This window comes from Choloepus didactylus, chromosome 10 (assembly GCF_015220235.1).
Source record: "Choloepus didactylus isolate mChoDid1 chromosome 10, mChoDid1.pri, whole genome shotgun sequence".
NCBI classification, from domain to species: domain Eukaryota; kingdom Metazoa; phylum Chordata; class Mammalia; order Pilosa; family Megalonychidae; genus Choloepus; species Choloepus didactylus.
The window spans coordinates 90,864,849-90,877,203 of record NC_051316.1 but is presented as its reverse complement, the minus strand read 5'-3'; the positions used below and the strand labels follow the sequence as shown (position 1 = coordinate 90,877,203).

The following is a 12,355-nucleotide window of genomic DNA, read 5'->3' as shown; positions in this document are numbered from 1 at the left end:
GCCTACTTGCCCGTTGACCGATGGATCATGGATCGCTAGCATTTTCGTCATGCTACCTCACAGGACTGGCTTGCTTAGGTGAAAGAACTGCTTTCCTTTCAGAGAGTTATGAAACAATTGGTGTGCTTGATCTCTAGGAGGCAGCCGGCCTGATCTACTGAGCACAAAGTGTGTGGTTGAGGCAGGTTATTTCATTTAAACCTCTTTATAGTCCCTGTGCATGAAGAATTGTCATTTTCAATTCCCTGAGATTGAAACTGTTTGTTGTAAGAGCTATAAACTGCCAGGGCAAGGGTAAGAGACAGGATAGTGGGAGCCAGAAAGAAGACACAAGGGAGATGCTTGTACAGGTCTTGGAGGTAAAGCCACATATACTTCTGTTCTTGCTAATCTTTAGAACAGGGTCGGGCACATAGAAAGTGCTTGATTTGTTGTATGAATAAATACAAATGTTTTGTTTTGTTTTGTTTTGTGTGTGCATTTGCTTTCCCTGCCAAATAGGCCTGCCTTGCAAGGTTTTCTTAGATGGCTTCTTGATTTTTCAAAATCATCTCATTCAAAATAAGTTGTGAAAGAACAGAACCAGTGAGTAACTGGGGCACTGTTTTCGGGTATAGATGATAGTTGGTGTTGAACCAGCATCCACGGGGCAGTTGTAATGCAGAATAGTGGAGCTAGTAGGAAAGGTATGGAAAGGGGCTCTTCTTTCTGTAAAAGGTAGCCCTCTTGTTGAGCTCTCTTTCTCTCACACGCATACTATCAGACTCATACAGGCTTAGAGTTGGAAGGAAACGCAGAGGTCCATTTCTCAAATATTTCTAATCCTGGTAAATAATAAATAAGATGATGAGTATGAGACACTTTTGGTAAAAAGTCATGTTTCACACAAAGTGAGATTTTATCCTGTTCTTCCTCAGAGAGGGCCTTGACAATAGTAAACATGGCAACTCGGCTCCCTCTTTCTCCTGAAGTTAACCGAATGGCTGCCAATAGTCAACATGGCCGCCAGACCGCGAGTTCCCATTGGTGGCTGCCCCGCGGCCCCGCCCCGCCCAGCTCCTCTGCGCTAAAAGACCCAGGGAGCTGCGTAGTAGGATATCGCGGCTTTTGGCTCTCGGCGCCAAGATGGCGATGGAGATGAGGCTTCCGGTTGCTCGCAAGCCTCTTAGCGAGAGTCTGGGCCGCGAGACTAAGAAACACCTGGTGGTGCCAGGGGACACGATCACTACGGACACCGGCTTCATGCGGTAAGTGGGGACTTGCGGGACTCGGGGCCCCTGCAAGCGGCTGCAGGGCTCTCTGCACGTGGCCTGATGGCCCGAAACCTGGTCCTCTGTCCCCTTGCGTGTAAGCCTCCCGGAACCCATGGCACATCTTCAGAGCATCCCAATCGCAATTTTCCGGGCTTCTGACTTCCTGCATCTTTTGTGTCCCTTTCGGCGTCTGTCTCAGACTCCCGAAGCCGTCTTCTCCTGACGTCTGGTACCGGTGATTCTCGTCCTCTGCCGGAAGCTCAGGTCTCAGCCTTCGTGGGGAGTCCTGGAAAACTGAGGGGGATCAGGAGCAGGGGCCTCTTTCCAGTTTTCATTTGTCTAAGGGTCGTTCCTGATTTGGCCTCTTTCTGCCTCAGGTTCACCTCGGGAACCGGGTCTCGGTTTTGGCGTCAGTAATTGTTTGGGCTTAGAGCATACAGGCAAACTTTGAGTCTAAGGGCAGTACAGTGTGCTGTGGATAAAAGGACAGGTTCTCGAGTCAGTTCGAGTTCCAGTCCTGCTCCCATTCTTCATTATTAGCTGAAAGGTCAGTTTCCTCATCTGTAAAATAGTAGTAATAAGATAACTATCTGATGGGGGTAGTTAGGATTAAATTAAATAATAATGAAAAAAAAGGGAGACAAAACCCACCATCACAGATAAACACTATTAGCATTTTAGTGGTATTTCAGCTATTTAAAAAGTTGTGGTACACATGTACATGTTACATATGAGAGAAGTACAGAATTTACAGCATTGTCCTTTAACGTCTTAGTTTGTGGTTTTTGGATCCTAGGAATTCTTAAGATTCATTCCTTCATGCATGCATTCAACATATATTTATATTATATGTGGTTTGCTTACAACAGTGAACAAAATGAAAATCTCTGTCCTGGTGGAGTTTATCTTCTAACAGGGCGAGTCAGATAATAAACAGTAAGGGAAACAAACAAGTTGTGCAGAATGTTTGGTGATAAATGTAATGGAAAAAATAAGAAGTTGAGCAGGGTAAGTGGATTGGGATTGGGAATATGGTGAGGGTAGTGGGAGTGAGGTGGGTTACAGTTTTAAATGGGGTGGGCGAGGTAGGCCTGATGGAGAAAGTGACATTTGAGCAGACTTGAAAAAGATGAGGGAGATGTCCACATAGCTCTCTGGAGGAGGAATGTTCCAGGCTCCAGGCTGAGTACAAAAGCCAGGCTTTAAGGTGGGAGGAGCCTGTTAGATTTGAAGAACATGTTCTTGGGGGGAAAGGTCATCTCAAATGTTATCCTGTTACCCTATATATCTGTGTCTTGCAACAGGGGCCATGGAACTTACATGGGGGAGGAGAAGCTCATAGCATCTGTGGCTGGTTCTGTGGAGAGAGTAAACAAGTTAATTTGTGTGAAAGCTTTGAAAACCAGGTGAGAACAAAAGGTGTGTATTCTCTTTCTTACGCCATCCAAGTTGCATGACCAGGTCTTTTCTTCTCCCCTCCACCGGCCCCTATCTCTCCTGTCATTCTGTGGGTCTGAGATTTTGAACATGACTATAGGAATGGTGGTATAGATAAGTGTGGGCCACAAAGGTTTCCCCCACATTACTTAACCTCTCCAAGCCTTGTTTACTTCCCCCGCAAAATGAGAACAGTACGATCTACTTTGTTCGATTTTCATTAGAATTCAGTGAAATGATGCCCACGAAGTCCTTAGCACAAGGAACTAGAAGGGCTCAGTAAATATTGGTCCCAGAAGGAAGTCAGTGGGGTTGGAATAGAGTGAGCAGAGGGGGAGAGTAGGAACAGATACAGGCGGAGAGCTAAGGTGGGTAGGTAATCTGGCCAGTCTTATGGGTCATTGTGAGCTTTTTGGCTTCTACTTTGTGAAATCTCAGAAACCACTGGAGGGGGTGGAGCAGAGGAAGGACATGTTCTAATTATGTTTTAATAAAATCACTGGCTGCTGTGGGGATCGGGGCAGACGTAGGGAAACTGATTAGGGGACTGTTTTTGCAATCTGAAGTGCTGGTAGCAGTGGAAGGGAGTGGGTGGATTTGATTCTGCATGTATTTTGAAGGTAGAGCTGGCAGGATTTGCTGCCCAGCTGCTTATGGAGTGAGAGCTAGGGAGGAATCAAGATGACTACAAGGTTTTTAGCCTGAGCAGCTCGGGGGATGGAGTTGCCATTTAATGAATTGGGGATAACTGGGAAGAGGAATAGTTTGCTGGGAGGGGAAGGGGGGCCTTGAAGCTTACTTTTGGGCTCGTTACATTTGGAAATGCCTATTTGTCATCTTAATGGAGTTATTGGGTAGGTAGTAGTTGAATAGAATCTGGAATTCAGGGGAGTGGTACAGTTATCAGTGGTATCTCAAGCCATTAGATTGGATGAGCACACTGAGAGATGAGTATGGACTGGAAAGTCCAAGGTCTGAGCCTTCAGAACTGGAACACTTCAAAATTAGAATTAGAGGGATGAAGAACTAGCAAAGGGGCCTGAGATGGAGCAGCCAGTAGCCTCCCTCCCATGGAGAGAGTGAGGAGACCCATTTGGGTGGCATCCTGTCTCAGAATCTCCATTCTCTCCTCTTTTGGCTGATACAGAACTCATCTATGTTCCGGAGCCCATAGGAAAATCATCTGTGCTTTTTATTGTCATGTAATCTAAAAAAATAGGGATTTCAGGCTGAATGAACTGTTTGCAATACATGTTTATTTAAGAATTGTTAATGAGATTTTATACATGTAAGAGCTCGAAGTTGTCAATTCTTGAAAACAAGTCAGAACAGCATGGTTTTGTGAATTTACTAAACATGATGCCTAATTAAGGCCCTCACCCTTAATTGAAATCTCAAATGGTGCTTAGTCTCGTTAGAAAGTCTGTGTAATGATGACCTTTTGTTTTATTTTTTAGATATAATGGTGAAGTAGGAGACATTGTAGTGGGGAGAATCACAGAGGTAAAGTTGATATCATATTGGTTGTTATAAAGCAAGAGGTGGGCTGGTGATTTAATGAATGGGACAGTCATACTTTACAGTTATATTAACAAGGCATTCATTATGTTTGGCTATTGTGTGACCTTGGACGTAAACATTTTGCTTGTTTTATTTTGGATTATTAGTCAGTTGAGATGTATATGCTTGCCTGTGGAGTATGTGTCCAGGTGTGGAATTTCTTTCTTTGTAGGTTCAACAGAAGAGGTGGAAGGTGGAGACCAACTCCAGGCTGGATTCAGTGTTGCTTCTCTCATCCATGAACCTCCCTGGAGGAGAGCTGGTAGGTATCTTCAGCTGGATCCTGGTAATGTAAAGTTTGCTAGCAAGAACTGTGAGGTTCTTTTCTCCGCTAGAGAACTTGGCTTTGCACTGAGGTTGCCCCTTTTACTCCGCAGTTTTTCTGCTGTGAAGTTTGCTGCCTGGGTTTAAATGTAGGTCTTTCATGTGACCCAGTTCCATCAATATATGCAGCAGTTGGTGGGTGGTAAGATCATCCATAGGGTGGATTCCCAAAAGAGAGTTGGGAGAGAGGTTCCCAGACACTTGGTACTAATAATTTTCCTTTTCTGGGTGTATCAACTTTGCACAGCAAAGGTATTCCTTGAAAGATGGTGTTTAGATTATTTTTTTGTGAATTGAATGGCATTTGTTTATTCTGGACAATTACAGAAACAAAACAGAAGCCTTTTGTAAAATAACATGGTCTACCTTTATCTTCAGTCCAGCATACATTTACAGAGAGGCTCATTCTGCTGAGTTCTATGGAAAATGCCAAGATAGAGGAAACACAATTGAGTTCCTTAAAGAGCTTGCAGGCTAGCAGGGATGTGAGATAACCAGCCCAAATGCCTGGCAGCAAAAGAATAAAAAAGTGTGTGGTTGTACCAAAAGAATGATTAATTTTGAGAGAAAATGATAAGAAAGATTGGCTTTGGAGTTGATCTTTGAAGGACAGCATTGCAGTTTGCTAAAGCTGCCGAAATGCGAACTATCAGAAGTGGATTTGCTTTTATAAAGCGGATTTATTAGGTTACAAATTTACAGTTCTAAGACCATAAAAGTATCCAAATTAAGGCATCAACAAGAGAATACAGAACCTTCTCTGAGGAAAGGCCAATGGCATCTGGAGTTCCTCTGTCACATGGGAAGGCACATCTGTGTCTGCTGGGCCTCTCCTGGTGTTAGCTTCTGGTTTCTGTTGCTTTCTCCAGAATGTTTTTGGGCTTTGTCTTTTCTCACCTCCTGTGCATCCTTGCTTGTTTCTCCCAGGGAATTTCTCTTAAGCCTCTGGGGGTTTTCTCTTAGCTTCTCTGGGGCAAACTCTGGATTTCATCTTTTAGCTTCTTTCCTGGTTCTGGTTTCAATAGCTGTCTCCATATGTCTCTGGGCATTTTCTCTCTAAGTGTCTCTAAGCTCTCTTTAAAATGTCTCTGCCTTTCGGAGAGATTTCAAATAGAGTCGAGAAGTTATTCTGGAGGTTATTCTTATCCATTATGTAGATATCCCTTTTTAATTTTCAGTGTATTTGAAGAGCTGGAAAGAAATTCCTGAAATTGTTGAACTGTAATCCAGTAGCCTTGATTCTTGAAGATGATTCTTTAACTATATAGCTTTTATGGTGTGACTTTATTTGTGAAAACCCTGTGACTGACATTCTCTTTTTCCAGTGTATGGACAGATGAATAAGAAAACAAAGACAAAAAATAAATAAAAATAATGGGGGTTGTGTGTGTGCTGGTTTGGATATATTATGTCCTCCAGAAAAGCCATATTCTTTAATGTAATCTTGTGGGGGCAGCCTGATTAGTCTGTAGATTAGGGTGGAACCTCTAAATGAATTCTTTCCATGGAGGTGTGGACCCCGCCCATTCACGGTGGGTCTTAATTAAATCACTGGAGTCCTATAAGAGAGCTCACAGGCAGAGGGAGCTCAGAGCAGCTGAGAGACTTTTGGAGAGATGCTTGGAGATGTGGGCAGAAGGACGTTTGGAGATGCTAAGCTAAGAGATGAAGCCCCGAGTTTGCCCTGGAGAAGCTAAGAGAGGATCCCCTGGTGCTTAGAGAGAAACGCCCTGGGAGAAAGAACCAAGGATGCACAGGAGCTGAGAGGTGTGAAGACAGAAGCCCAGAGACATTTTGGAGAAAGCCATTTTGAAACACAACCCAGGAGCAAAGGACCGGCAGACACCGGCCACTTGCCTTCCCAGCTGACAGTGGTATTCCAGATGATCGGCCTTTCTTCAGTGAAGGTATCATCTTGTTGATACCTTACTGGACAATTCTATGGACTTAGAACTGTAACTTTGTAACATAATAAATCCCCTTTATAAAAGCCAATCCATTTCTGGTATTTTGCATAAAGGCAGCATTAGCAAACTGGAACGGGGATAAAAGGAGCATGGGATGTTCTGGGTGTTCTTTTTTTTTATTTTTTTTGGAGTAATGAAAATGTTCAGAAATTGATTGTGATGATGAATGCATACACAACTATACGATGATACCATGAACCATTGATTGTACATATTAGATGATTATCTGGTATGTGAATATAGCTCAATAAAATTGCATAAAAATTGTCTGCCTTTTATCTTCTCAGAGGATACCAGTAAACTAAGTAAGACCCACCTTGAATGGGTGGGGTCACATCTCCATGGAAATAATCTAATCAAAAGGTCCCACCCACAATTAGTCTGCACCCACAAGATTGGACTAAAAGAACATGACTTTCTAGGGTACATAATAGATTCAAACCAGCAGAGATGGATAGAATTCAAATGATGGGTTGAGGGAATCTGAGATAAAGGGAAATGTGTGAGCAAAGATACAGTCACATAGGAAGCTGTGTGGTCTTGTTGGAGTGTGGAGGGTCATCATGGAAGGTAAGTGTGGAAAAGAAGGCTGGGCTAGATTGGGAGGTTTTGAATACCAGGTATATTATGCAGTGGGAGGGAGGGAGAAGGAAGAAGGGGAAGAGGATCTGTGAAAAGGTCTGTAAGATGGAAGGTAGTGGTTATCATTCTTATTTCCCTTGAGTAGCACAGGTTACTTACTCTCCATAGTTGTTAGTATTTCAACTAGTGGTTGATGTCAAAGATCTCAAGTGGGAGTGAAAGAGAAAGAAGAAATGGAGAGAAATCTTTCTGTAGGATCTGACTTAAGTAACGTGGTCATTTCTGTTTATTTCAGAGGAGAAGATCTGCAGAAGATGAGCTTGCAATGAGAGGTTTTTTGCAGGAAGGGGACCTTATCAGTGTATCCTGTACCTCGCATTCTAGCATCTTTATGCCTTTATATGGGGCTGGGAAATGTGGCTTGAATTGTATGACTCTGACAGGAGAAATTTGTAATCCTTATATGTATCTTAGTCTTAGATCAAGTGTCAAGGGCTCTGCTGTGGTCTTTCTCTATCTCCTTAACTCAGGCTGACCCTCCAGCTCTTGGTCAGACCTGCTACTGTCATCTATTTGGGTCTTGTAACTTAAGGTGGCCTCTTCTTTAGGCTAGACTCATGTTTTCTTAATATTGGTTAACTTTTATCCTAGGGAGTAGAAAAGGTGTTTTTCATATCAAGATATTCCTCACAACTAGAGGGAAGAGATCCTCTGCTCCTTCCAGCTCTTAAGAACTGCTGAGTGGGACTACTGGAGATAGGAAAGGATGGAGGCCTTGGGGCTGGGGAAGGGGGAGGTAGGTGACATGAAAGTGGGCAGCCGAGGCTGCATTATTTTCCTTTATCACCCTGGCCAGGCTGAGGTCCAGGCAGTGTTCTCAGATGGTGCTGTTTCTCTGCACACAAGGAGTCTAAAATACGGAAAAGTAAGTTGAGCTCTTGCCTTTCCTTTTTGCTGACTTTGATGTCAAGTCCGTTTGTGAATCTCTGAAGGTCTCTGGAATTCTGGCCTAAAGAACCTCGGAAGTTAAGCATTAAGGGTTGGCATCTCACTAACTATGACTGCGTTCCCAGAGTTCAGAGGAAGGAAGGTCAGGATTCACATGGTCGTGGGTCAGTAGCATTGTAAAGGATGATAACGCTCGTCCTTTTTCTACTGAGATTGTTCTGGCAGAATAAGAGCCCTCTGACTGTAGGCTGAGAGATTGCTAACTCTGTACCTTCCAAAGGATGCTGTAGTTTTGTACTGGGCTAGGGCTGAGACATAGCTCTTGGAACAAAGGGAGGTCATGGCCTCAGGTAACAGAACAGTCTTAGCCTTTAGACAAACATCTCATCAATAAAATGGATATTATTGGTGGAAAAGATTGCTTTGTCACTTGAGCTTCTAAATGAAATTTCACTGCTTTTTTTTTGTACAGAGATATATTATTGAGACCATTTTTTTTAAGGCAGCATGCTTCCTTAAGAAAATATGAAGACCTATTTGTCTCTTGTCTTTATCTGGATAAAACTTTTGATTTCCTGAAAGGAACAAAAAAACTTCCCTTGGTGGAATGGGAACAATACTCTAGTCCTTGAAGTAGGAGATGAAACAGCTGCATTGCATCTACTGTCCTTCACACACCAGTATACTGCAGACCCTGCTTCTGCAGCGTGTGGACTTTCAGCTGTCCTGCCAGAACCAGGGATGGATTTGCACCCAGCTCTTGCCTGGTGGCGCACACCTCAGGTGCAAGATAGCTATTTGGGATTAAGGGTACAATGTAGGGCCATGGAACTGAGCAGTGTTTCTTGGCCCACAAGAGGCTCCATCCCATGTCCTCATTGGCTGCAGCTTCTAATGGCCAGCTCACCAGCCCTGGACTAAAATGTAATGCTGATGATTATCGTTAATCAAGGAAGGAAAATGATGAAGAATAGTAATGAAAGTCAGCTTCTATTGGGATGTATAATCCTATAAATCCAGTTTTCTCTGCAAGAATGCTTATGTATGTCCATATAGGTGAGAGCAATTATTAATAGAAAGGACCCCAATTCCAATATAACTAGGGTATATATTCTGAAATCTACTTTCTTTTCATCTCTGTTCATCCTACAATGATTTATGATGTATTTCTTTTAGCTAGGTCAGGGTGTTTTGGTCCAGGTTTCCCCCTCCTTGGTAAAACGTCAGAAGACTCATTTCCATGACTTGCCATGTGGTGCCTCAGTGATTCTGGGTAACAATGGCTTCATCTGGATCTACCCCACTCCTGAGCACAAGGAAGAGGAGGCAGGGGGATTCATTGCCAATCTGGAGGTGAGTAAACACAATTGTTACTTTTATTGGGTGGAGTGGCATTTAATTTTTGGTGTATTTTTATGGCAGGTGGAGTTTGTTTCTTAGCTATAGTCTGAGTTAGTTTGACTTTCCATTGAGGTGTGTTCATGAATATAGTAGTATTGCCTTCTCTTTTCTAAAGAGATGAAATTAGTGATTTGTTTGATCTTTATTGGCAGAGATGGCAAAAGTTGCAGGGTAATAGCTGAAGAGCCACTGAAGAAGCTATCTTCTTTAATCTCCCTTGGAGTTAGCTGTTTGATTTGTTTGATTTAGGAGTACCAGAGTGATATTGTCTTGAGTCATAAATGATTTATTTTCTGTGATTTACTGTGACCATTCACTTATTCTAGTCCTGTTTACATTTCCCTTTCCTTCCTGGTTCTCTTTGCATCTACTTTGTAGCCTGTGTCTCTTGCTGATCGAGAGGTGATATCCCGGCTTCGGAACTGCATTATCTCACTGGTAACTCAGAGGATGATGTTATATGATACCAGTATCCTGTATTGCTATGAAGCATCCCTTCCACATCAGGTATTCTACCCAGGGATTCCCTTTTCTTCACAGATCTGTGAGCAAGTATTAGGTGTTTGTCCATCTCCTCGAGTGTTTCCTCAGTGTCAGCAAGCACATCTCCCAACTGAACTGGGCTAGTGGACAGCCTTAGTGTGTGTCTGGTAGATCTTGCCCCTAGATACAGCATTCTCAATGTCTAGCATCAGTCTAAGGATTTGGAGGGATGGATGTGCCAGGGCTAGTTTATGACAGCTATCCTTTGGACTTCATTTTGGCCATCCCAAATTTCAGCCATTTTTATAATGAATGCCAAAATAATGTCTTTGTTACTGTCAGTTATATCCCAGAGAATCTTACTGATTTATTAAGCTGATTTATTTTGCAACACTTAACTTCTAAAAAATGAAAGGAATACAGAAAGTTTATATTAACCAGGCTTGGTTTCTACATTTGGATTAGCTTGGTAGTCTGCTTATGATTGATTTCTTTTCTGGACAAATACCTTTCTCCTTTCTTTTTCAGATCAAAGACATCTTAAAGCCAGAGATAATGGAGGAAATTGTGATGGAAACACGTCAGAGGCTTTTAGAACAGGAGGGCTAAGGAGAAATATCTGAAAGACGAGACTGTGTACCTGGCTGGAGCAGTGCTTGAAAGTGAGAAATCTGATTTATGGTCCCCATGTGTGGCTCAGCGAAGAACCAAGAAACTCATCACTTGATGCGCATCGACGGCTGTGGAGCTGTTTCCAGCCCACAGACTTTCTTTCTCCTGTTCTAAGACAAAAGCCTGGGTGGAAGGTGAACAGTTCCTCTGGCTCCTCTGGTTGAAGGCAGAGTCCCAGCACTAGGGGGTAGTTTCAGGTCTTTCAGAGCATGCAGTGTTCCAGCTGAATGGACAGCCATCCTAGAATAATGGGGAGAATCCTTTGTCTTCTACTCACCATCATTCAAAATGTACAATATCCCATGAAATTGCCCTATAAAAAACATGACATCCCTTACCCCTAAATTGTCTGTTTTGGCCTCTATTCCTACCTCCTTCAAAGCACAAGTACAACAATCCAGTTGTATTTGAAGAATATAGTTGGTAAAGTTAACCCAGTAGTTGAATGGAAGAATAAAGTTAACCAAGCAACTATTTGCTTGATTTGACTATAACTTCCCGTTGAATGCTCTTTCTGTTGATAGCTGCAAGTATTGCCACACCAGGCTGTTGTAAACTGTCCTGCCTTTGAGGGATGATAAAAAGCTGAATTATTAATAGAATGAATATTCTGGGTCTTTGTACTTTTGAGCACTCCTTTCATTTATCAGAAGCTAAAAACATGAAGACAAAGTAATAAAAATGGAGCTGGGAAAAGAACAGCTGTTTTCCTCTTTTTTTTTTTTTTTTTTTTAATCATCATTTTATTGAGATATATTCACATACCACGCAGTCATACAAAACAAATTGTAGTTTCGATTGTTTACAGTACCATTACATAGTTGTACATTCATCACCTAAATCAATCCCTGACACCTTCATTACCACACACACAAAAATAACAAGAATAATAATTAGAGTGAAAAAGAGCAATTGAAGTAAAAAAGAACACTGGGTACCTTTGTCTGTTTGTTTCCTTCCCCTACTTTTCTACACATCCATCCATAAACTAGACAAAGTGGTGTTTGGTCCTTATGGCTTTCCCAATCCCATTGTCACCCCTCATAAGCTACATTTTTATACAACTGTCTTCGAGATTCATGGGTTCTGGGTTGTAGTTTGATAGTTTCAGGTATCCACCACCAGCTACCCCAATTCTTTAGAACCTAAAAAGGGTTGTCTAAAGTGTGCATAAGAGTGCCCACCAGAGTGACCTCTCGGCTCCTTTTGGAATCTCTCTGCCACTGAAGCTTATTTCATTTCCTTTCACATCCCCCTTTTGGTCAAGAAGATGTTCTCCGTCCCACGGTGCCAGGTCTACATTCCTCCCTGGGAGTCATATTCCACGTTGCCAGGGAGATTCACTTCCCTGGGTGTCTGATCCCACGTAGGGGGGAGGGCAGTGATTTCACCTTTCAAGTTGGCTTAGCCAGAGAGAGAGGGCCACATCTGAGCAACAAAGAGGCATTCAGGAGGAGACTCTTAGGCACAAATACAGGGAGGCCTAGCCTCTCCTTTGCAGCAACCGTCTTCCCAAGGGTAAAACTTATGGTAGAGGGCTCAACCCATCAAACCACCAGTCCCCCATGTCTGTGGTCATGTTAGCAACCATGGAGGTGGGGTAGGCGAATACCCCTGCATTCTCCACAGGCTCCTCAAGGGGGCACTACATCTTTTTTTTTTTTTTTTTTTTTTTTAACTTTCCCTTATTTTTTCAAATCACCTTTATGAAAAAAAAAGTTAAAAAGA

The 12,355-nt window shown here is 42.7% G+C and overlaps 1 protein-coding gene across 1 annotated transcript; it reads left to right on the top strand.

The window, feature by feature from the left end:
• The first annotated feature begins 1,090 nt into the window (after positions 1-1,090).
• EXOSC2 (exosome component 2) lies at positions 1,091-11,326 on the top strand. The gene is made up of 9 exons (XM_037798424.1): positions 1,091-1,247; positions 2,558-2,659; positions 4,148-4,193; positions 4,423-4,512; positions 7,419-7,484; positions 7,980-8,048; positions 9,248-9,424; positions 9,851-9,979; positions 10,484-11,326. Exons 1-9 carry the CDS (start codon positions 1,126-1,128, stop codon positions 10,562-10,564), a joined length of 882 nt encoding a protein of 293 aa, XP_037654352.1. The 5' UTR covers positions 1,091-1,125; the 3' UTR covers positions 10,565-11,326.
• Positions 11,327-12,355: the final 1,029 nt, after the last annotated feature.

Excerpts from the sequence above, each read along its gene's own strand:
- EXOSC2 (XM_037798424.1), top strand. The coding sequence starts at position 1,126 with ATGGCGATGGAGATGAGGCTTCCGGTTGCTCGCAAGCCTCTTAGCGAG. Across the intron at positions 4,194-4,422 it reads TAGTGGGGAGAATCACAGAG|GTTCAACAGAAGAGGTGGAA; the intron begins GTAAAGTTGATA and ends CTTTCTTTGTAG. Across the intron at positions 9,980-10,483 it reads AAGCATCCCTTCCACATCAG|ATCAAAGACATCTTAAAGCC; the intron begins GTATTCTACCCA and ends TTTCTTTTTCAG.